Source organism: Manacus vitellinus, unplaced genomic scaffold (genome assembly GCF_001715985.3).
Source record: "Manacus vitellinus isolate BGI_N305 unplaced genomic scaffold, ASM171598v3 scaffold_26_pilon, whole genome shotgun sequence".
Taxonomy (NCBI): Eukaryota; Metazoa; Chordata; class Aves; order Passeriformes; family Pipridae; genus Manacus; species Manacus vitellinus.
Window position 1 is genome coordinate 4121833 of NW_021939960.1, and position 24980 is coordinate 4146812.

The 24980-nt window shown below is 49.4% G+C and overlaps 1 protein-coding gene across 2 annotated transcripts in view; it reads right to left on the bottom strand.

Annotated features, from left to right (window-relative positions):
* The window catches only part of PMEPA1 (prostate transmembrane protein, androgen induced 1), a 33575-nt gene extending 9928 nt beyond the window's left edge, over positions 1–23647 (bottom strand). For both annotated transcript variants that reach the window (XM_018074003.3, XM_008932989.4), the window contains exons 1-2: positions 23622–23647; positions 2492–2646 (exon numbers count right to left, since the gene is read on the bottom strand). In XM_018074003.3, coding sequence (XP_017929492.1) covers positions 2492–2605 — 114 coding nt within the window. In that variant the 5' untranslated portion in view covers positions 2606–2646; positions 23622–23647. The remainder of the gene's footprint in view (positions 1–2491; positions 2647–23621) is intronic.
* Positions 23648–24980: the final 1333 nt, after the last annotated feature.

Below are 24980 nucleotides of genomic sequence, written 5' to 3' on the forward strand. Positions count from 1 at the left end.
TAATTTTTGAGCTACAGCAACAAAAAAGGACAACTCCGGCAGACCGAGCATCCTCCTGACCATGGGATGAACTGCTTTAATATTTCAGAAGATGAAAAGCGTGAATGCAGCTCCAGTGCCCGTCTGCGGTCACGACACCAAAATGAAGTTTGGGATTTAAAAAGCCCAACACCAGTTCAGCGCAAGTTTAATGGATTACATAAACCAGTATCCAGCCCTGAGTGGCCTCTGCCTGCCAACACCCAGCCCTCCTTCAGACTGGAGCTGCTTTCTGCTAAAAGGCACACTGTGCTGAGCCTGAAAGGTGCTGCCGTTAAGATCTTTATTATGCTGGATCCCACTGTAATGAGATTCCCACTCATTAGCACATGAGGTGCTTCTCCATCCCATCAGGAAGGTGCTTGGGCCACAGGGAACCTCTGCTGCCATTCCAACAACACTGCACACACAGCATGGACAGCGCAGGGAGATGGGGAGTAGTTCTAAAGAGGGGAAAAACCCCACTAAAATTCCACATTCCTATTTCTCTCCTCAAAACCTTTTTTAGATTTAAAGACTCCACACCCTCACTGAGGTCATGCAGAGGCACAGAGGTGAAACTCTGCCAAAAAGCCATTAAATCACTGATGTGTCTGAAAGCTGAGTAAATAACAGAGCTGGGCCAAAAAATGGCTGAAAATGTCGGTCTGGTAAAATTCAAAAAATTAGAAAGAAAAAAAAAGAATAAAAGGCAAAAAGAATTATTTTTTTAAACAGTCCATTTTTCATTCAACCTGAAATTTTTGGTCAATCTCCATGTGATTTTCTCTTCTATTTCCATGCTAGCCTTCTTTACTCTTTTTAAAGAAAATAAAAACAGGCCACTTAAGAAAACAGAAATTAGCGTATTAAAATAAAGAGGGCTTGATGTGAATTTTGCCTTGAAAACGTAAAATGAAACACTTGGCATTGTTCAAGTAAAACATTCTGGGCACGATAAAACAGTATAAAAAATCTGAAAACAGGAAAACAATGTTTCTGCTATTTTTAATAACTTGTGCTCGGGTGCCCACACTTTGCCACTGCTGGATGTGCACAGGATGGTAAGAGGAACATAAGATTTCAGTGACCCCCAGAGAAGCCAGGATGCCTGCAGGGAGTTTAGCCCTGATCCCCAAAGAAGGGAGGTGTCTGAGTGATCTCCACCCTCCCACCAGCTGGTTTAATGTGGGATCAGGTGGGATCGAGCATTCCCAGCACTTTGATCCCGCTGCAGCAGGACAGACATCCTCAAGCTGGGCTCACGGCCGTGCACTCTGCAGATGTGCTCCACAGCCCACGGGATGAAGGGTGAGTTAACTGAGCTTGGGGTTTGCACAGCTCTCCTTCCCAAGGGGAATCTTCCTCAGTCGGCACAAAGCAACTGATAAGGGACCTTCGTCTGCCGCGTGTGGTGTGTGACAAAACGAGCAGCTACGAGGGACAGCCCTGGGCAGCCTTCAACTGCACTGTGCTGAAGGCTGATTCAGTAAAAGATGTCAGGAAAAAAAAACAAAGAAAGTGGAAAACCAGAAGAAAACAAAAAAGCAGGCAATCCCAGTATTTGATGGTTTTTCCTGCAGCGAGTACAGATTTGATTCAAGAGAGCACTGTCCCACAGCAGCCTGCCCTGGGACCCTGCAAAGGAGGGGGTATGGAGCAGTGACCTTCAGAGAGCCCTATTGTTTAAAGAGCTCTAAGATCCTACAGGGTGAAGGCTAAAAAATAAAATAAGTCTCAGTACAAGATACCCCTGCGCTGAAGACAGAGCCAGGGAGGCAGCTGTGAATTAAACACTGTCCTCCAAGAAAATGTGATGTCTTTTCTTCGTACATCCTTCTAAGTCTCTCTGAGCCACTGCATTTGAGAAAACTGCATGAACCAATATCTGCCTCGAGGCTGGAGAGGTTTCCCCTCTAATCCCTGTCAGAGGTACAATTAACATGTTTCTCCTCAGGCTTTTTTATAAGGCAGGGAGCCTGGGTTACAGAGAACCTCTCGTGCACCCCCTTGGAGAGATTTCTGCTTGTCTGGCTGACAAGTGTTTTCTGGCCCTTCTACCACCAGCATCAGTGAAAACTGGAGCAAGTCTGTCAGGATTTCCTATTCTCTGCAAGGTAGGCAATAAATTTTTATACAGTCATTTGAGACAGACTGGAGTCAAAGAACTCAATAGCCTGGGGCTGCTGAAACAAGGCATATGAACCCCAACCAGCTGAGGGTACGTGGTGGTTTCAGGAACAGGACATGCCAAGAACAGCCTTGTGCAGTTACTTTACTGATGTAAAATCCGAATTGCAAAGCCCAGGGCAAAAGCAGATGCTATGGCTGTCCATAACTTAGCACATAGAGAACCCTAAAGAGCCAGAGGCACCCCTGAAAGGCTCCCCCACCCCCAGTAACTGAGAGACACACAATGCCAAGGCCAAACATGATCCGGCACTGGTGGCTGGAAGAGCAGGGTGTGACTTACTGATGAGAGGTTCTCGTCTCGCCGCCTGCCCTGGCTGTGCCGGCTGATGAAGGATCGCGCAGAGAGTTTGTAGTGGTTCAGCAGACACGTGATCACCACCACCATCACCATCATCACCACCACGATTATGATTATCTGTACAAACTCCAACTCCGCTGCAAGAGAGAGAGAGAGAGACAGACAGACTTTGAGCCATCAGGAAAAGCAACAATTCATTGAGCACAAGAATAACTAATGTGGCCGAGATGCGATGACTCTGCTCATCCTTCCCCTTAAAGCTCTCACACGTGCCTACGTGGGCTCTGTGTGCTTTGAGCACAGCTACTTACTTAATAAAAACCTCATTAATTCACTTTTTCACTGTCACAGAAGGATCTCTAGGAGGTATCTTTAAGATCTACAAAGCAGTGTTTCCAGGCTACAACACAGACCAGACCTCCCAAAGCCCTCCTGGCTGCAGTGTGCTAGACATCCCCACTGCCAGGTACAAAACCAGGAGCATCCCAGTGCCTCACTCGGGGCCACACAGCCATGAACCAGCATAATTCATCCTAATGAAACCATTTAGCTGAATGCAAACTAAATTTCTGCAATTCTCTTCCCATCACCACCACTCCTTCCTCCAGGGAGGACTGGACTGGAGTCCTCCTCGGCACATTCCTGCACCAGGCACATGTCCCCTCTGTCAGGGGCATCACAGTGGGAGCCCAGGGGATGGCACAGCACAGCAGGCACTGGCAGCCCCCCTCTCTCCATTGCTGCCCATCCACCACAGGAAGCAGGCGGGGAGACCTCCTGCTTTTCGGTGAGACGCCAGATGGGTGCGATGTGTCTGCCCATGGGGGCCACATCCTGGAGCTCCAGACATCCCTGGGCTCAGGGCTCGGCCACCTGACAGTGGCAGCTTGAGTGGCTTGAACTGGCATAAAGGAAAGCTGCCAAAACCCCTCCAAACAAACAAGAACAAGCAAACAACAGACTACCCGGTTAACTCTGCAGACACTTGGCAGGAGGCAGTAAGAAGCCACTCCTAAAATTTCCTAAGGAAATAATTCCTCACACCTCTCTGAGGCTTAGGAAAATTGAGTACTAGAGGCAAACGTAGCACTCCCTGGGTCGTTATTTCCATGCATTTGGCAGCCAGGGAATACCTGCCATCCCCAAACCACTCAGCCACTTCCCTCCAAACCCCCTTGTGCCAACAGTGCCCAGGGCTGGGCAGCAGCAACTCCACTGCCCAACATAAAGGAGGGGCCAGACCAGCAACATTTAATAGTTCTGGGGATTTACACTTTGTTTGCTTCTCAGTAGGGACAGCTATAAAATCCAGTTTAGGAAAGCTGTGCCCTAAGCTATCGTGGATGCTGCCATCTGTATTTAATCTATACAGACACACACGTATATGTTTGTATATACATGGCAAGGCCCAGCAGACCTCCAAGGGCAGCATCACACCACTCACACCAGCTGGGGTGGCTTCTGCTGAGTCAGGCAAATTTATTATTTTTTATTTTTTTTTGTGGAAAGTTTTCTCCTGACAGGTGGCATTTGAGTGCCAGTAAAAGCAAATAAATGTCAAGAAAACAGTCCAGGTGGTGAGCACTGCCATTTACCTTGGAGCTCTTTCTGCTAAACAGCAGCTATTTCTGCCACTGCCCACTGCCTGCAGAAAGCAGAATTATGCCTTGAAAGCAGGAGCCTTATCTGGCACTTCGAGTGAGGGACTTGGAGCACCCCTAAAACGCAGCTCCTCTACACCAGAAGGATGCACACGGGGTGGGGAGAGAGGGATTAAAAGCCAAACGTTGCAAAAGGAGTTTTGCCTTGAAAATGCCTTTCATCTTAAAGGACAAGCTCTGGGTCTTTCACAGCAACCCCAGCAAGGTGCCCCACGCCACTGTGAGAGGAAGAGCATGGATAAAAAACCCCCCAGATTCCCAACCATTTGATCCAGCCCCAAAGCAGCACAGCTCACCCTTGGGAATGACAGGTGACCGGACCCAGGAGCTGCCAGTGGTGCCTTGTGCTGGAGAAACTGGCTCAAACAAGAGCTCATTTCTTCTAAACACAGCTCATATGCTGCAGAGCAGCCACACAGCCTGGGTGCAGAGCCCATTTTTTTTTTTTTTCAGAATTCGTTATGGAAAAGAAAAAACTAAACAAAAAAAGAAAAAAGAAACCCAGAAGTTTTTAGGAAGATGAGTCACTTCAGCCTCAAATGCACCATGTGCTTTGGCCACGGTAAGAAAACACAAGAAAAAATATAAATGGAGCCAGTGATGGAAAACTTCCTTTTCTGTTAAAAAAGGTATTTCTGAAGAAAAACAAGACTAAAGTAGTTGTAAAGGAAAGTTCCTTTCCTAGGATGAGAGGTCCCTTAAATGAACCAAACCTTGCTAAATTGGTCCTGGTACTTTGGTGACCCAGGTGAAGTTTTGGCCATCAGAAGTGCTGCCCTAATTCCTTCCAAGGAGGGAACACACACAAGATGTGTCACTTACAAATGACCTAAACCAGGCTCCCCCCACACACATATAGACATAGAACCAGCAGAGCCTGAAGCAAAAGAAAGGGTGGAAATTCCATCAGGGTTTAGGACAACACGCCTGCGTCTCGTCCACCCCTATTCAGCCTTCAGTGCTCTGGGACTCCTGTAACTGGAGTATTACAAAACACTTGCCAACAGGTGCAACAGGAAGGCACAGGATGAGGACCAGAACAAAGGGGACTCTGCTTTCCAGCAGGGATGTTCCTCCTGCCCCATCTCTATCCCAAGCCCAGGCTGTGAGGAGCTGCCCAGCCTCGCCATGCCCAGGAGCAAACCCATCCCATATGCAGAGATGAGCTTTAATCCCAAGAACACTCATGTTGCCCAATCTGGCCTTTGGAAAAAATAAAATAAAAGTCAAACCAAACCAAAAAAAGGCCCACACACTCAATTTGTTCTTTTCAAGTTTCAAGAGACTCATTCCCACTCGAGGCACCAAAGTTTCTGCCAACTCTCCCTCTGTTTTAACTTGTCTTCATGGGCTTCATTTGCAGAAGGGAAAAACAAACCCAACACACTGAAAAGCTGGATATACTCAGTAAGATTTTATCCAAGCAGCTCAGTCAAACTAATGAAGAAAGATCATTAAAAACCCCAAGTTTGAGTTAATACATTATTATACAAGTGCAATTCAGCTGCTATGCTAATAAAAAGCCTTTGGGGAATGAAAAACAAGCCAAACTGCAAAGCACATAATTTATAATTCTACTGGTATTCTTAAAAACACACACACAACAAAACAAGAAAAAAAAATACTCAACACATTTTGTATTTGGCTTCCTAATCATTGTCACTTTTCAATTAGAAGAGACCTCATTCCATTTCTCTCTGTAATTTTCCCCAGGGGAAGTGTTATAAATGCACTAGGCTTTACAAGATGGGCATATTCCACCTCCAAATGCAAAGCAAGGTCACACTAATTTAATTTTGCATAATTTTTATTCCAGAATACGTTTCAAACTAACAGGTTCAGACATCACATTTAAGTGACACAACCTGCTTTTCCGTATTTCCTGTCTAGACGCGGCAGCTCCGGGAGCCGGTCACCGTGCGTGCAACCGTTTTGCAACTAAAGCAATTTTCCCCCCCAGATTCTCACCATCCCCAAGCCGGGTGTTCGTGATCGAGTCGAACCTCCTGTCATGTCCCATTCCTCACGTTCACCGCTCGCTTGCCACCTCCAACCACGCGTGGCCCTGAGCGAGGGTTTCACATTAACGAGCGATCGGAGACTCCGCTGCTTCCCAAAGCCTGCTCTCCTGCTTGGAGGTGTATCCAGGAGGCAGCTCATGTCCTTGCTGCCCACCCCCTGCCCACCAAGACCACAATGCCCTAAAGTGCTCGGAATTCAGAGCCGACGTGGGGGGCACCTCACTGGCACGACCCCACTCGTCCCACTGCGGACCACGCTCACCGCTCCACAGAAGCAGCTGCAGGAAGGTGCATCTTCTGAGCTTCCTCGAGTGCCCATAAACAAAATACCTGGCACCCAGAGGCTGAAAATCCATTAATATTTTTACAAGGAGGGTGATTTGAGTCAACGGTGACTCTGGGAGCGCCGAGCCGCTGCACACCCTCGCGGCTCACGAGGGCCGCAGGGGAGGTGAGGCTGGGACACACTTTAAATGCATTGCCTTACCTTTTAGGGCTACACCACAGTTCATAAAATGCTTACTATAAACTTTATTAATGCTCTTCCTTCCACACAGGCTATCTCTGAGGAAGACAAACGCTCTAAACCACCGGCAAGTATAAAGGAGGAAAAAAAAACCCCAAAAACCTGTATTTTGCTGCACTCATTCTGCAGCTATTACTTAAAAGTGGACAGAACAGCTTTCAGACAGGGCCCCAGCCAAGATGACCTTTGTAGTCAGCCAGGTATAATACACATCTGCAGGTCAAACCAACTATCCATAAGATTCAATTACAATTTCTGTATATACTGTAATGATGAGAGGTGAAGTTACTGAGGAGATAACGGCTAAGCTGAACAAATGTAGTTGCACTAGCCATGATTCCTAAGAAAAAAAAAAACCACAAACTTTAAAAAACCCCAGTTCCAGTCATCATAAATGCTGTGGTGCCCCATGCTAAAACCCAGGTCTGGTTTTGCTGCAACAAAATTAAAGCCAGCAGAGAATCTCCTGCAGAACACTTTGCTTCTCCTTTCACTTCCTCTGGGTATTTTTGACATTAAAAATCCCTTAGTTCTGACTCGAAACATTGCTGGGACAGTTCAAGTATGATAAGTCTGATCACAAGCTCACACAGACTATCCAAAACATGCTCTTAAGGGTGTGGAGAAACAACTCCTGCTGCTGATTTCATCTTCTGGTGGACATCAGCCCGTGTGAGGCAATCCAGGCAGGGTGAGATACCTCCCAAACAAGCCTCGCTGTTCAAAGTTAATGAACCAACAATTAATTTTTACCCAGGATGGATGGAATATGCATCTCAGCTTCTGGATGTTCCCAAGACAGTCCCTCAGCATCAGAGCCCCACTATCACTTGTTTCCTCAGCATTCTTTGGGAAAATACCTTACATCTAAACCTGTGTTTTGAGCTCGCTCTGTGTGCCTGATGGAGAGGAGAGCTGGCAAGAGTATGGCAAAGCCTCCTCTGGGCCTTGGGAGCGCTGGGAATAGACCCTCCACCACAGGGCAACTTCCAACAGTGCCCCAGCATCTGCAACAGCACAGGTCACAGCAAAGGGAGAACGTGGGTTTGAAATGAAAGCTTTCCCCTTATCTAGAAACTGATACGAATCTGAGCAGCAGAAAAATCCAAAAGGAAGTGAGTAAGAGTCAGGGAGACTAAAAAGGGACTGAGAACAACGCGGATTTTGCCATTTTAGAAGTTTCAGAGAACTGTGGAAACAGCATTTCCCCCTGAATCACTGTGTGCCATCACTGCCACTGTACATAAGGATTATTTTTAATTAAATGTCACTTATGTACCCAGAGAAAAATCCTGTAAGTGCCTAATGTAAGGAGCCAAGGAAAGCTGAATGTACTGAGCCTCCCTCCACCTCAGATCTTCACTTTCTCCAACACATTTCCAACTTTTACACCACAGCTCAATGGGGCAGTGTTGTACAGAGATCCCTCCTGCTGCTGCCTGACAAGCCTCAATAAAACAGGCACAAACAGACTGAGGCTTTTCTAACTTCCCTGTTGAAGGACAAAGAGATGTAATCAAGTCTGGTACAAACCTGGGCAGCACCTCTTTAGTCTCCAGAAGACACAGGCTATGGATGACTTCTCATGGCAGGCCACATGAGCTCCCTGGCCCCGTCCTGCCCTGCAGCCCTTCTGCCCACCCCAGCCAGGCTTTCAGAGCAAGGCTTTGCCCACAGTGGTGGCATATCACAGCCTCCCTCCCTCCTGGATGACAAGGCCATAGCCTATGGATGGAGTCAATGCACGGATAGATGGTGGGGAATGATGTCATTCAGGTTCCTGGGAAGCCAAAGAGGGCAAGCAGCTGGAGCAAAGCCTGGCACGGGAGATGCACCATGGTGAGGCAGAGGAGTGCTCACCCTGACCCCAGGCACTGAGATCAGCTGCCAAGTGCTAAACTCAGGCTCCCAGCCCAGCTACTGCAGAGGGACAAAGTCTTTCCCTGGGTCACTCAGCTCAGGAACAAGACCAGCTCTGACTCAGCCTCACTGAGGAACTTGGTCCCTCCTGGGACTGCAGAAGGAGCTCAGCCCTCAGTGCAGGCACGGAGCCGAAGAAATCACTGGCAACAGGACACAATTACTGGGCACAAACCTATAAGTGTGACCAGGGAATCCACAGCACAGGGTACCTGAGCCCTCTGCCAGTGACCTGCCCTTAGGTGTGTGGGCTGGCAGCAGGATACCTGTCAGCACCATGCACAGAGCTCGGGGAGGCTTAGAGAAAGAAAAGCGTCTCTCTGCCTGCCCCGAGAGCCCCTGCTCCAACTGTGAAGCAGCACTTTCTGCTCCTTGGTGCCCGTGGTTATTTACAGAGCCTAGTTCACCAGGTGACTCAGCACTGTGAGTCAACAGATTCCAGCCAAGAGCCTGCAGTGACACAGAGTGGGGCATCTCAGTGGGGACCATCCAGCAGCAGCACCTGGTGAGCAGTACCAGCACCTGGTGAGCAGTACCAGACTCTGGCACAGCCCCCAGGGACTGGAGACAGTCAGGTCATGACCTGTCCTGAAGCTCCTGAAATCTGTAAATCAATTGCTGCCTGTCACCTAAATATGGGGACACTGTAATGTCACCCTGCATGTCCTGGCTTCTTCCGTAATCCTTGGGGATTTAGGGTAAATTCAACTGATTGCAACACTGTCCTCCATGCACCCCCATCACACTCCAGAAAAGAAAGTCTCTACACACACACAGAATCTTTCCAGACACGGCAAAATTAACTGGATGAATTAATGAAAAGTGTTGACAAACCTGCAGCGAGCACTTTCATCCCCGATTTTCCATTAACACCTCTGATATCCACAGAGCTGCCCTGGCTGCACGACTCAGAGCAAGACACAGTAGAGATGTGCACAGTCCTGACTGCAGTTCCCTCTCCTCCCAATTTTCTCATCTTTTCATCCACCCCCACCCTTAGGCATCTTCTGTTTGAAGAAGGTCCTCGTAGCCCTTGATGGCAGCGCTTTAGTTACATCAAAAAAAGCACACAGAAAACATAAATAAGGGTACAGCTGGTTTTTGACTGGGCATGTGTAGATGAAGCCACACAAGAGAGACACGAAGCTGGTGGGGAGAAATCAGTCCAAATCAGACTGGTACCTCCATTAATTTGAAGTTTGGAGCTGAAGAGCATCCATACATTTTTCCTCCCTGCTCATGACTCCCCAAATCCTGCACTTACAATGTTTGTGGGGCACTCAGCAGGGATGCTCAAGGATTTCAGCCAAGAACAGTTTCAGATCAGTAACCTTAAAGGCTTCTCAGCTTTGCAGCTTGTGCAGTCCCTCAAAGAGGAAAACAAGTCTTGAATAGGGGCAGACCAAGGTCCCCTTCTCCCAGCATCAGTGTCTATCAGCACCCAAAACCTGGGTTGCTTCATTAGCACCCTTTAGCAAACATCCTTCTCAGCTGCTGGTCCAGAGGTCCCTGCCTGCTCCCCTACCCACCAGGGGGCTTTGACAGGCAGACGAAGGACATGACCCAGCATTTTCTCCAACAGACCTGGGCTGCCGCCTTCGCACGAAACTCATTGCCAGTGGGTAGGCAGAGACACTGCCCTAAACTAGAAGTGATGGGTCTGACTTTCAGCCATTCTCAGCACCCACATCTCCGGCTGAAGGCAGCAGCAAGGGCAGGGGCTTGGGCACCAGCAGGCTGCAGAGGAGGAGGAGACACTCTTATCCATTCTGTCAGCTCCCTGACAGCCCGACTCGCTCCCCTCCCCAGTCTTCGCTGACATTTCAGAGCACCACAGCTTCAGTGGTGCCCAGAGGCACCCTCAAAAACAAGGAGACACACAAGGACAGCCCTTGCCATGAACAGCTGGGAGCCTACCACTACCTTGCACGCCCCAATAATTAGGGCACAAAACAAGTCCTAATCACTGCTGGAGAATGAAAGCTGAGGACACCCCGTACCACCTTGCCTTACACACACCAACATGCTGACTTTTGCAAGCAGAGAACCAGAAAGGCCAGTGCTGATGTTACTTAACCAGTCTGCAGCAGGCCTGGACCAAAGTGAGCTCCACAGAGCTGGCCTGAGGTCTGTCCAGTCCTTGTGCTCAGTTTAGAGCCCTGCCCGCCCCAAGATTTTTTGCCTGCCAGCTGCAAGCATTCTTGTGGAGAACAAGGGATAGATGTTAAAGCAAAATGTGGGCACACTTTGGAGCAGTCCCTGGAAGGACCTGAGGGTTAAACTCAGCAGAACTGAGTCCAGCAGAGGTGCAGTTGTTATGCCAGATGCTCATCAAAGCCTCTGTGAAAGGATGTGGGTTGAGCAGTGTAGCCAAAGAGTAGATTTTTTCTATGCAAAGCTAAAGAATGTGAATTTGAAAAGAGCCATCTGAATCTAGTCACCCTCCTGAGCTATGGTTTCAGTAGGGAATAAACTCCCAGCTCCTCAGTGAGTGGCTGCAGGGACTCAGACTCTGCAGCATCCCACTGGAGTGGCAGCAGGGTCAGTGTGGGACCCCTTGCCCTTCCCTGCTCATACAGCATGGGGAAAAATACCCTGGCACAGCAGCCACACTGCCCAGTGCAAGCAGCTCTGCCCTGGCACATCCTTCCCAGCCCTGCTTGGAAAAGGGACATGCCCATTATGCTAAATATTACATTTGAACTGCTCTAATTTAAGTAAGAACCAAAACAGCTCCAGGCAACAGCTGGAATCCAAAGGCTGACAGAGAGGGTGCAGCACCAAATGCTGCTCCTGGTTCAGAGTCCATTTCATCCAACAGATGCTGAGCTCCACTCGTTAAAGAGACCAATGTTCTCCCTCTTAGGACAGGGAAGAAGAGATGAAAGAACAAAGAACTTCAGATGGCAGATTACTCACCCTCCCCACTGTCTGTTAGGTCATCTTAGAAACAATCAGACCAGGCAAAGTCATTACTGCACTATTTTTGTATTAGCATCTGCTGCATTTATCTTCTAATACCTCCATAAAACCAGATAGGAAGGGTCCATCAGACCATCAGCAATTGTATTTGTTTACAAGGGAGCACGGGAAGTACTGGAGTAAGTGCAGAATATGATCTCGATATTGAGGTTGGCTCCAACCAGCAGCACCCTGGAGCTGCAGCAACACTGAGGCATCAAAGAGACCAGGATCAGTCCCGTGACAACAGGCAGGACAGCTGGAAAGAGCCCGTTGGATCTGGGCCTGCTCCATGCATCATCAGTACAGTTAACAGCTAAACTGCATCTCCAGATTCAGCACGGCCAGTCCTGAGGTAACGAGCAGAAATGACACAGTGCGAGCCAGTGATGGCAGGCTGAGAGTGGGGAAGGAGGGCAGGGAGCAAGTAGGACTCAAAAAAGAAGCCAGTTTAGAAAAAATATTGCTGGCAAACAGCTGATGGGGCCCCAAGAAGTCCTGTTCATAGTGCCAATTCTTGGGTTGTAAGTGTGTTTAATATAGTTCTTTTTCTTCATCTGTCACCTTGGGTAATCAAGCATCACGTCCTCTGAGTCAGTGACAAATGATGGCCTCGTCCTGCACCCCCACCCCCAACTTTGTTTGTTTTAAAGGAAACGGCCCCATTTCATGCTTAATAGCCACAGAAACATCAGACTGGTCGAGCTTCAGAAAATTTTTCAGTTCTTAAAACACAGCAACAGTCTGGGCCTGTTTTCAAAAGGTGACCTTCCTGAGCTCGCATGGCTCAGTGGCAGGGCAGGGAGCAGGGCATGCATTCAAGGGCCAGAAAGGCAGGATCAGCACGGTGGAACCCAGCTTTTACATGGAAATGGCAAACGTGAGAGCTGGGTCAGCAGCTCTGTCAGCTGGGACACTTCCCGGCTCCGAGCAGAGACCTGTCAAAGGGAGACGTGTTTAGAGAAACTCCTGAAGACATGAAACAGCTCCCTCGGAGCAATGAGAACTAACAAGGTTCTTTGGGACACCCAGACTCTAAAATCTTGCATATGCCAACCTCTTCTCTCCCTTTTTGTGCCTATTTCTCTCACCCTCCCCTTGTCGAGGGTTTTGAGACAAGGTATTTCATGCACAGTGAGCCTGATCCCAGCCTGCCGAGATGGCTGGAAGGAGTACCTTGCTTTTGAAGTTACTCCCAAGGGTGAGAACAGCTAAACTGGATTAAAAGAATAAAGTCATTTTGATTTTGCACTTAAAAGCAGGTAAATCTGCTTGCTCACTAGAAAACGTGGAGCAAGGCTCACGGCCCCCACCAAGCTGAGAATATCCAGAGTATCTCCTGATCCCCCAGGGGCAGCACAATGGCATCAGGCCTGGAAGATGTCTGGGCAGGGGTGAGGACAGAGCATCACCCTCCCCCCTTCAACATAAGCACCCAGAGAGGGACACAGGAACAAGAGTTTACCGTTTGCAATCATAAACAGCCTGAACCAGGACAAAAAAATCTACCAAATAATGACTGAAAATAAACAATATCTTGATCAAACCCTACCAGCTGACCCTAAAAGATCAGACAGGTTTTGTTTGTCAGGGGTATTTCTAACAGCCAGTAAAAATAAACACATGAATAAATAAGTATTTTCGTATACGCTGGAAACACTCCTGATCAATATGTGGCTTGCTACTGTAGGGTTTTTTTTTTCCTTCCACCCAGCAGAAACTCATGACAAAGGAAAGCACATCTCATTTATGAACTTAGCTATAAATACTTTTGCTAACTGCCATTTAGGAATTTCATTTCCTGCTTGAGCAAGTCCTGTTGAAAGAGGCAATTACCAAATTTGTTTCTAGTTATAGAAATAGATGTTTGTCGCTGCCCACATCTGTTTCGACAGACAAATTGCCAGACGCGGACGCTGCAAGGAGAGCAAGTGTTCCATCCAGGGAGGGCTTTGCCACCTCTCCAGAAAGCTAACGGCAATTAGGGATGGGGTTTCCGATTCCAGCTTCCTTTCAGCCCTGTCTCCCACTGCAACGGAGCTGCCTCGCACCGACAGGGCACCTGCAGCCTCAGTCAGCCACAGCCACCTGCACCACGTCCCACAGTGCTGGAACCTGCTCCCTCCTCCTGCTGCTGCTGCAGAGACACCAAGGAATACGGGATTCACTTGTCACCAGGCCCAGCAAAACAAGGCAACTTTAATTCTGGAGGTCACGAGGACCCGGTGCACTGCACAGAAAGGCAGGGAGCAGCAAAGCATTCCCCTCGCCTGCAAAGCAGTGAGGTGGCACAGGCTGTCCTGCTCCACGTGGGACACTCACAGTGCAACAGCCAGTGGAGATGGGGGTTTACAGCTGCCATCAGCAGGGACCACAGCCTCTCCCAGCTGAACAAATGCTGTATGTACGGGGTTTTACCAGGTCTCCCTCCCCAGTGTCCTCTCTTTCCACTTCCCTCCACTCTGGCTGTCCCGTAGAAAGTTTCCATTTCCACTTATTCTGGGGAAAACCATTTGTTGGTCAATTCCCAACGTACTCAGCCACGGCCCTGCTGGAGCCCACTGTGTGTCAGGTGCCCCAGTGCCAGCACCCAACTCCCATCACGGTGCTCAGCAAGTCCTGTGGGAACAGCCCTCGAGCAGGGGCACCCCGAGAGGGACGCAGGGACAGCGGCAGTGCCACAAACACGATGCCCATCGACCCTCACCAACACCCGGTTCAGGGACATGGTGGAGGCACAGAGAAGCCACGAAGCACCACGAGCTGCAGCCAGGGAACCTCTGCTCCTACAGCATTTCTCCTGTGTGAATGGCTCCCCCCCATCACCTCGCTTGGAGCGAGGAGCCCGTCAGCCTTTGGGAGCAGTGCCAGGGACCCCCGTGCCCCCGCCCCGAGGCTGTAGTTCCCCTGGGGGCTCCAGGACACGCACCCTCGGGCAGCAGTGCCACAGGGGCTGCCCCGGCTCGCAGACGGGTGTCGAAACCCAGATTGAGCAAGTTGGCCAAAGCCACACAGGTCATGACAGGGCTGGAACTGCGACCGGATTTCCTCAGCGCAGTCCAGGGCCGAGCAGCGGGAAACGCTCCCTCCTCTGCCGCTTCCTAAGCCCCGTTATCATCTGCATCACTCTGCAGCTTTTGCTTACCAAAGGAGTGACCTTTGGCAAGGTAAGTTACTCCCACGGAACAAGGACAATCTTAAGTTACAGACATAATTATGTATCGCAGGAAAAAGAAAAAATATGCAAAATGCATGCAAATGCCCAGACACGCACACTGCATCTGGTCACCATGGGATTCAAGTTCAGCTCCTGAACTGGTCTGAACTGGTCTCCACCACCAGATGGGAGCGAATGCATGTGCACACTCTCACAGAGATGTGAAAAAAAATTATATTTATATATATATATACACACACACCAGAGTGAATGGGGGAGGTGAGTACAACCGCCCCAAATCTGACAAAATTAAAGGTAATAAATTTACTTCCACCTCAGCTGCAGCAACAGCCTGAGAAAGGTTTTAACTCCCACAGTAGATCTGCTGGGAAGTCTGTTTCGTTGGGGGGGTTTGCATATCCAGGTTTTAGGGCGCATACAAAGAGAAGCCCCATAACAAGCAGGGTGTGGGGCCAAGAACAGGGCTGGGCTCCCCTGCCCTCCCCGAGCATCCCCATCTCCATTTCGGGCTCTCCTCCCCATCTCCGAGAATTCCCCATCTCCATCCCGGCCCATCTGTGTCCCTCCTGCCGCCCCATTGTCCCGCTCCCCCGTCCCGTCCCGGTGCAGCCCCAGACACACGGGGGGGCTGCGGGGAGCCGACCCCGGGGGTCAGCCCCCACAATGGGCTCGGGGGAGGCGGCGGAGCCCCGCTGGCCCATCCCCGGCCGCTCCGGCCCGGCGCTCCCCGGCACCTGCCCGCGGGATGCAGGATTCGGGATGCGGGAATGCGGGCGGGCAGCTGCCCCCGCGCCGCGGGCGCGGGGCGCTCGGGAGGGCGGGATGGGGCAGAGGCACCGAGGGGAGGATTATCCATGGACACAGCCTGTCCCCTTTTCACTGAATTTAACAATAAAGCAGTAGCTATAGCAACGGGGTTAATTAATGCATCGATTTGCATAACTAAAACTCCCGCACCCATTCAAACCTCGCTGAAATGTTCATTCTTACACCGGCGGAGCGCCCCGCGGCCGGGGACCCGCACCCACACCGGGATACGGGGGTGCGGGGACACCCCCAGCTGCGCCCGCTGCAGTGTGACCCGGGAGTCACCCCCTCCTCACACCTTCATCCCCCCCAAAGCACCAGCATCTGCAAACCAGCACGCCAGAAAGAGCAGGAAAACGGGGGCTGAACTGTCCTTCAAAAAATAAAACAAGAGGGGAAAAAGTGATTTTCAGGGATGGAGGGAGTAAAGCGCATTCCGAGGCAGAGGGGGTAAGGAGATAGGGAATGTAAAGGTTTCAGACTATCGTATAACCAGAGGGGGAAATGTCTTCTCACCACAAACATGCATCTGCATGATGTCTAGACAGTCATAAAAAGGGCAATTAAAGTACTGCAGGCTGCAGTAAGCCAATGTCTCCTCTCCCAGTCTAAACAGTTGAAACATACTGTACTAACTTCGAAAAAAAAAAATATAGGATAGGGAGGAAAAAAAAAAGACAAGTTTGTAAGGAAAACCGTTTTGAAATTCAGTTTTAAATAAGCCGGTAAATTAATTCAACCTTGTCACATCTTTGCCTTATAACATATCAAATATTCCGCCTGCGTCCTGTCTAGACTGCGATAACAAAGGGCATTTAAAGCCCTGCAAGATGCGCTGACAGAGTAGCCATTTAAAGATGCAGTATTGCTTTCTCCATCTAAAACGATTTGTCAGATGGAGTTAAAATGAAAATGATAAGTAATCACTCTGGTTCACAACCATTTCAAAAGAAAAAAAACCACAAAAACCCCACAGCTCATAGATATAAATCCCACTAAAATCATTCCAATGTATCATTCCAGTGGGATTTGTCTGGTTTCTTTTTTTATGGCATTTGCTTTTTTTTTATTTATTTATTTTATTATTCTGAGATGTCAGTGGCTTTCTGTAGCACATGCATTTCTAAATAGGAGTGTATTAAGTTTGAAAAAGCCAGCTCCAAGTTTTAACTGTTTTACTGGCATAAAATGATAACTCGTGGAGAGACACTATCATAATCCCAAGGGTTAAATAAAAACAAAAAATTTCTTTTCAATGTTATTTAAAAAACAAAAGAACAATCTACATCACATGAGAAAAACTGGCCAGTCCCCATCACTGACACAGTTCAGCCTGGTTAGTCCCTGTCCTCAGGAAAGCAAGAGAAAAAGGAAGGTTAAAGCAAACTATGTGGGTGTGCACAGCGTTGTTTTTTTTACTGAGAAAGGACCGTTTTCTGGAAAAGGCAAAACAAGATATAATCCTGTCTAACACAAAAAACATTCTCCTCCCTCTCTGAGCTTTATCAGCTGTTGAAGAACCAAAAAACTCAAAATAAAATATATAGACAAAATAGCTGCTCACGACAAAGCCAGTGCCCACTGGCCAACAGCACCCCTGGGGCAACGCTTTTACCCAAGTCCAAGACTGGCTTTAGAGACTGTTTTGTTGTGCCATGGCATGACCACGTGCCCCTGGCAAGGGAAGGGGACTGGGCTGTGCCCAGCCCCAGGTCCAACTGCACCATCCAGTCCCTTCTACTGGGGGGAGCCCATGGTGGGAGTCACCCCTGGAAGTTCAAAACGGGGATGAACTCAGTTCTTCTCTGCTCCTCACCCTATAGCATCCCACTACCACCTCGTCTGCACCTCCCTCTGTCTCCCAACTCTTGTTTCTTAATTATTATTTTAATAAGACTGTTTCCAACTTCATTGTTCATTCCGCAATAGCCCAAGGGCTACAACTGTTCATTAGACAGAATTTCTACTTTAATTGCACTGACACAGATGTGTAGGTTATCTGGAAGAAATTACTAAAATGAGCAGTAAAGAATGGGGCTGGATGCTTTTCTTCCCTTATGGAGAGTTTAATTTAACATTATTTCCCCCCACGCCCCATACAAGCAGCATCATTTGGTGCATTGCGGGTTCACAGAGGAATTAACCCCAAATTGTTCCTGCTGCCGTGGTGCACACAGGTGCACTATGCTCCCAGTGCTGCATGAGGATTTCTACAGGAGAAGAGGGGCAGGTTTGGGGGCTGCAGGGTCTCCACCACTGCGAGCAGGATGGCCCATGTGCCCCAGGATGGCCCACGTGCCCCAGGCAGCCTAAGCTGGTGACATTCACCCAAGAGCAGGAGCATCTGGGATCACAGATAAAGCTTTGGGGAAGAAGCTGGGCCACCACCACCCAACGTGTCCATTCCTGCACCAGCACTGCAAGTGCCAGGACTGGGGTGGGAAACAGGCTCCCTTGGCCCCCCCTCGCCCTCTGCAAAGAGGTAAATCACCAGACACCAAAAAATGTCATCGCTGCTGCTCAACAGCACCCGGGCTTCGCACCCAGCACGGCTGTGCAGCTGCCAAATCAGCCATGGAGTTCACATGAACTTCCTCTGCAATTCATGTTGGCCAGAGCCAGACACATAATAGCCTTGGATTCAGGGAGAAAGAGCTGCCAGCGTTATTTCTATTTAAAACCCTCTATTTGAGCTTCATAGACTCATTCTTCACACATGATACACATGCACACACACACGAAATGCAGAAGTGAGCCAGATCCAGAAGTGTTTCACTTCACCAAGAGCAGTGCCTAATAGCAATTCCAGGTTTTGGCTCTCTGATATTATTTAATAGATTTTAATTCAATAATAAAAAGCATGATCCTGCCAATTTTTTTTTTTTTGTTATGTCTTTTTGCCAGGAAGAAGAAAAAAGTTGCTCCTAACTTTTAATCAAACCGTTCCCTCCTCTTTGCCTCCCACCCCAAGCAAGGGGCTGCAGTACAGAGGCACCTTCTGGCCAGGGGAAGGCTGATGCTGCAGGAGAGCTCAGCCTGCCAGGGTGGGCCGGGGCAGGGGCAAGGGTAACAAGCAGATGCACATGAAGCGTTCAAGTCTCATCTCTAAATATGTCTAAAAGCCACTAAAAACTTCTCCTTCAGCCAAACCTATCCTTGATTTAAGGAGGGAGAAAAAAAAATCCCAAATGCTACATGTTAAAAAAAGTCTGCATTAAGCAAAAAAAAACTTCCCTTTGTTGCTAGGGGACTTACTTGCTTTGTATCTGCTGAAAACCTTTAAAATGCCACCATTGTATTTTAACAAAACCCTGAGACTGAAGCATCTCATGTGCTAAAAATCAAGAGACAGAGCACATCAGTTCCATCTTTCCTTTGCAAGTACTTTGCTCAGGCCTGACTTCGTTTTGTATCTCGGTCCTCGATGCTTTTTGGCAGTTTGCTCCAGACTTACTGGCAAGGGCTAAAAGGTTTCTATTTAGCTGGTGTCAGCTGAGCATCTGTGCCGGCAAGAACTGGAGTGGGGGTGATCCCGACTGCATTTCAAAAGCACATTTCTTTTTGGGAGCTGCCACAATAATTTTCAGTCTAAGTGCATTTGGGTAGTGGGGTGACTCCCTTCGGAGGGGTCCCCTCTGCAGGCACTCGGTTCTGGGAAGGATTCCTGGCCAGCGGAGGGAAAAGGAGCTGGGAACGCTCCCTAACCTGTGACCCTGATAACAAAAGGCAGGGAGACCGTCTAGACCTCCCGTCTGACGGGGAGTGAAGGCGAGCATTGTGCTGGGGCTGCCTCAGACAAGGCAGGCACACAGCGCTGCGGGGCAGGAGCACGAGGCGATCCCAGCTGCAGCCACCGACAGCATCGCCCCAAAAACCCACCGCCTGCTCGGGGAGGGGGGCACGCACAGCCCACCCCTCCTCCCCAGAGCAGGGCTGAGTTTGCAGGGCAGCTCCCAGTCCCCAGCGCAGCTGGAATCAGTGGAAATGAAGGAGCCCCGGGTTTCCCTTTGCCTCCGTGTATTTCACACATGCAGTCCTCACGCTCCTGAACACACTGATCGTGCAATTCTAGCTCCATGCAGACTGCCAACAGGGGAGAGCAAAAAAAATATGCTTCCTTCCACAGAGCCTTTATTTTCTTCCCTCCTTGTCTGGCTCAGTTAAAACGGGACAAACCACGACATTCCCACTCTGCCAAGCCCAGAGATCAGCTCAACATTCAGAAAAGCTGAAGCCGAGCCCCAGCTCTGCCACATATTTCTTGTGTGACCCTGGACAAATCCCCTGGCTTCTCAGTGTTGAGGTCCTCACATATAAAAATACAAATACCCTAAATAAATGCTGGAGCGAATGGCAGGTCACTGCCAGGGAACTGCACGGAGAGAAAACAAAAGACCTATTAAAAGCCCTCTGTTCATCTCTGCCAGAAAGAAAACACTATTACCCAGTACTTAAAAAGATGCATTAAAGGAGAGAGAGAGCATGGGGGGGGGTTAAGGACACCCCTGGCAGAGCAGTGAGGGGAAGCACTCCGGGCCAGCTGCCCCCCACGTGCCCTCAGAGCAAGGACTCAGGTGCTCCCACGCCCTGGCCATGCCCTTGGCCATGCCCTGACCATGCCACTGCAGGGACCAGGAGCATCACCTTGCCCTGAGCACACCCAGCACACAGTGGGGCTGGACCTGCACCAAAACCTGCCAACCTGCAGGTCAGAACTCTGGGGAAAACAAAAACCATTGGTTTCACTCTTCCTGAAGGAAAGATAAGTACCTCTCAGAAACTGGGTTTCCTGCCAGAAGATGTGCTCCGTCCTGTCTGTACAGGACACACTGTGACCCCTGATGGCACTGGTGTGGTACCACCCTGGGCATCAGCAGTGCTCACTGGCCCAGGCTAGACCTTTGGAGTTACAGCGTGAAGCTGAGCAAAACCAGCCTCAGCCCCTGAGATAGTTTTAATAGCCATGAAAAACCCACCCCCTTCTGATGAGAGGTGAAATATTAACAGCTGATGGTGAATACAGTGAATTCAGAGCAGGAGAGGAGTTTTGTTATCCTGGCAGCCACCTGATGCCAATCCTCAACTTCACACCCTACCACAACCACACCTTTCTACCTGAAAAAAGGTGAGGGCCAGGGAGTTTCTATGCCCCCGCCTCCATCGCTTCCTACTCCACTACCAAAACATCACCTCTCCTGCAGCAGCTCCTTCCTCAGTTGCTCCAGGTCCCTGGGACCACCAAGGCACCAATGCTGCCCACAGAGCTGGGAGCTGTGGCAGGACACTGCGTGGTGGCACCAGGATGGGATGTCACACACCTGCAGTCTCAGCAGGGTCCAGCCCCAACTTCCTCACAGCTTGGCACCTGCCATGGCAGCAGCTCTTCTTCTGACAACTGCCTGTGATTTATTTTGGTACACATGCACAGGGAGACTGAGAGATCCTACACTGGGATTTTATCAGCAGTATGCAGCTATGGAAACAAACCCATTTAAGACTAATATAACAAAATGCCTAAACCCACAACAATAAAGTAAAGAACGGTGCGTACTGGCATTTTCACAGGGGAGCACTGCAGTGAATGCAGAGCATGACCCAGCTTCTCTCAGACAGAATTCACCCAAACCTCTAAGAAATCACGTACTTTCATGTAGTTACATGTTTAGCTATGTGAATTTTGTTTTGTGCAAACCCTCCACCCTGCCCTTTGATTTTACAGAGTTCAAGGACGGCATCTCCTCCTAAATCAGATGAATAGCCATTTCGGCCCTTGCTGAGAGTATTCCCTCTTCCCTCTCCACATCCATTCCCAGCCACTCTTTGTGAGAAGCACGACAGCAGACACAAAACCCAGCAGAAACTGCAGCACCCCTTCTTGCTCCGTGTGCAGGGGGAGAATGGCAGTGCCTCACCATGCTCAGCCACACTGATCCCTCTCAGCAGGAAAGAGAAGGATGCACAAGTCATTTACAGAAATCCAAAAGTCTGACATCCACATCAGAGACACCCCGGAGTTACTGGGGAGATGGTGGAATATTTAAAACACACAAGAAAAAAGCCCAAAGAAAGCTAAACCTCCCTTTTGAGTCGGTCTGAGGTGGTGCTCCCTGCCCAGGGTTGCTGTTTTGCCCTGCCATGTGCAGGGCTTTATCCCAGGGATGGGCACGGGCATCTCTGCCCGGGGGTCCCGGCTCCGCAGGCAGCACCAGGCGCTCCGGGAGGAAGGGGATGGTGGAGGTGGCGATGTCTGGGAACGCTGGCCCAGGCTGGAGCTGCAGACAAGGACCCAGACAACAAAGGCGAGGCAAAAAGCCGTCTGATAGAGGCAGCCCCGTCTGGCAGCCGGGTCTTTCAGAAGCCCGGGCATGCACTGATGTCTGCAAGCACAGCTCTTCGCTGGGCGCACAATTAACCCCGCAGCAAGATCCCTAAAGTGTCCTACAGCACACTCCAAATAGCATCCATCTGGTAAGATGAAAAAACCCAAAGAGTACATGAGCGCGGCAAAGGAGCAAACAACTGGAGACTGCAGGGAACGACTCTACAACAAACAAAAATTATGCTTAATTTTCTGTTATTTATATTCTAAGAAAACCGCATGTTTTCACTTGCATCTCTGACTCCCTCCCCGAGGCACAAACACACACACACACACACAAAATGGGACAGGGAAGACCAGGGAAAGCAGGAAGAGCAGCACAGCCAGAACACAACCCCGCTCACATGCCTTCCCAAATCACAGGACAAGAGAACGGGTGCGAGTTTTACAACAGTCGAGCGACAGCAAACACCTTTTGCTGGAGTGAAAAACGCCCCGAGCAGCTGCTCAGAGCACCGTCAGCGACACCGGGGCTCCCTCTGCCTGGCTTACCTGCTGAAATCTTAAGGCATTAATATAAAATAAATACAAATAAACCATTGCCTGCTGCAGGACAGTTTCCCTACGGACTGCTGTGAGTGTCCCAGCACTGGGGCTGATCCCAGCCTCTGGCTCCTGCAGTTCCCCTGCCTGACGTCTGCACCAAGATAATGCTGCTGGGGGACCAGTGGTGTCTCACAGCTTTTTTGCATAAATAAGGACTATTCTGCTGTGGAACTAAATTCTGCCATCAGGCTCGAAATAATGCAACTGAAATAATTCTTTTTTTGTCTTATTTTAGATTATGACTTTTACCAATTGATGCTTGATAAAAGCCTAATGAATGATCTGTAGGCATTATAAGCCCGTTAAAGATCTGAGCGTGGTTATAAGCCAAGGTCATAAGCTCTATTGACTTCCCAGGCTCTACAGCAATTGATTAGCCATTTATTAAAATCATTTATTCACCACTTGTTAACACTTTAGTTTGCTGGTCCTTTCCCAGCGGGCTTGGGACTCCACATTTGAGCAAAGACACTTCACTTTTGGGGTACTGTCATAAACTCGATTCTAAACTGAGAGACAGATACACAGACGTTATAACAATGTCTTTTTAAAACAGCAAAAGCTATTTTTCAAACAGGTTCAGCTCAAATCCAGCAGCCTGGTTCAAGAGGGCTCCCAACACCTCATTTTGTCTGCTGAACACAGGCAGCTCCAGCCACACTCAAGGGAAGTCTCACATCCCATGATGTTAAAGGGTTCAGACTGTCACACTACTTTCACAAAATACTATGAAAGTTTCTGTCCTCGATGTAGTGCTGCTCATTAGTTGGCCAGAGTATCAGCAAATGGAAGAGTACTGGCGCTTAAAAAGACATTCAGCTTTTGAAGATGGTTCTACATTGAACAGCAAAAGGAAAAAAATCCCATCCAGGATTACCAAAGTGCAGCCAGGTATAGATAGCCAAAAAACAGCAGGTTTGCACAGTCAGCCACTGAAGACAACACTGCATCCCCCTCTGCACCCAAACAGCAGGTACCTGCTGCTCTCGGGGCCAGGCAACGTCCCACCCGTTCCGTGGAGTGAGTAACCGGGGTGTTTATGGTACAGCAGCTGCAATCATGCAATCAGCCTTCGTAATTAGATCTTGGCAACTCTTGAAATACTTCACTTACCCAGTTTACCTGGAAAGGTGCGACCTAAACATTCAGTGCCTGGAGACATTTGAGAGAAAAACAGAAAGCATCCGTCAGTGATGGGAGCCACCTCCGACCGGCTGCAACACACCCCAGCTCCCTCCTGGGGACTCGTCCTGGCAGAGCTCCCCCGTACCAGCCGTGGCTGACACCTGCACCCAAACCTACCACCTCCAGGAGGAACAAAGCCACCCTGAGCCAGGTGCCACCACTCCTGGTTAGACCCCACATGCTTTTCCCACACCAGACATCGCTGTACAAGGTCCTGTTTCTCTCTCGCCCACATGGACCTCCCCAGGACCATTCTCCTCCACCCATGGCCATCTCACCTGGTGGCATGCTGAAGTCTTACAGAGGTTTGTGAAGTTTCTGTGATCACTCAGCCCACCCCAGAGACTTCTCTGCCACATTCAAAAGTGCCAGACTGCCTGCCCATGGCCTCGGGGCAGCACTCTGCACTTCAAAGCACTGGTGGGCTATTCGTCATGTTCTGTCTCCTCTGCAAACACTGGTAGCTGAGCCCCATGTGCTGCTGAGCCTGGGTGAAAGCTCGGGGTCTCCTGATGCCCCATCCCCCAGTGGGGGCTGTGGGGTGCTGAAGAGGAAGACCCACAGCAAAATCTTGCACAACACCCCAGACGCAATGCCCAGCAGATGTATTTTCAAGTGAGGAGAACAAAGCAGCCAAAAGTTTGCATTAAAAGACAGCTCACGACTTCTCTCTCGCCCATCAGTGAGCATTGTGCAAAACTGAAGGGGTTGTGGGATATGGACCCTCCTGACCCCCCCAGCACAACCCCAGTGCCTGACAAGCTGTGACACTGTGGGCAGGGTGAGTGCTCTGCATCCCCCAGGGGCTTCACTGAAGAAACAGGACTTTTTTATGAAGCCTGTAAGAACTGTCTGTCACTGATAATGGTTAATTGGTACTAATTAGTACAGTCTGATCTGAAGGAGTCCTACTGGCCTATAAAAGTGGCCTTTAACCCAACAGACAGCAAGTGTGTCACTGCCAGACACACCACGCCGGGGCTGCAGACACACCGCACGCTCCCACAGTGGCAGCAGAGCAGGCTGGGAGGTCCAAGGGGTTATATCAACACATCATTGCTCCCAAATAAAGCTTTAAAAAGCTACCTTCCATGCACCTGAGAGGACAGAGATAAGCAACTTTCGCACTCCAGGAAAAGATTAAGGGTCAGAGAGTTGCTGCAAATTACAGCTAAATAACAAGGGGTCGTGGGCTCGGAGTCGGCTCACTGAGGTGAAGTCAGGCTGATTCAAAGGGATGAGTTCAGACATTGCAAATCAGTGCTTCACATGCAGGTGTTCAAAAGT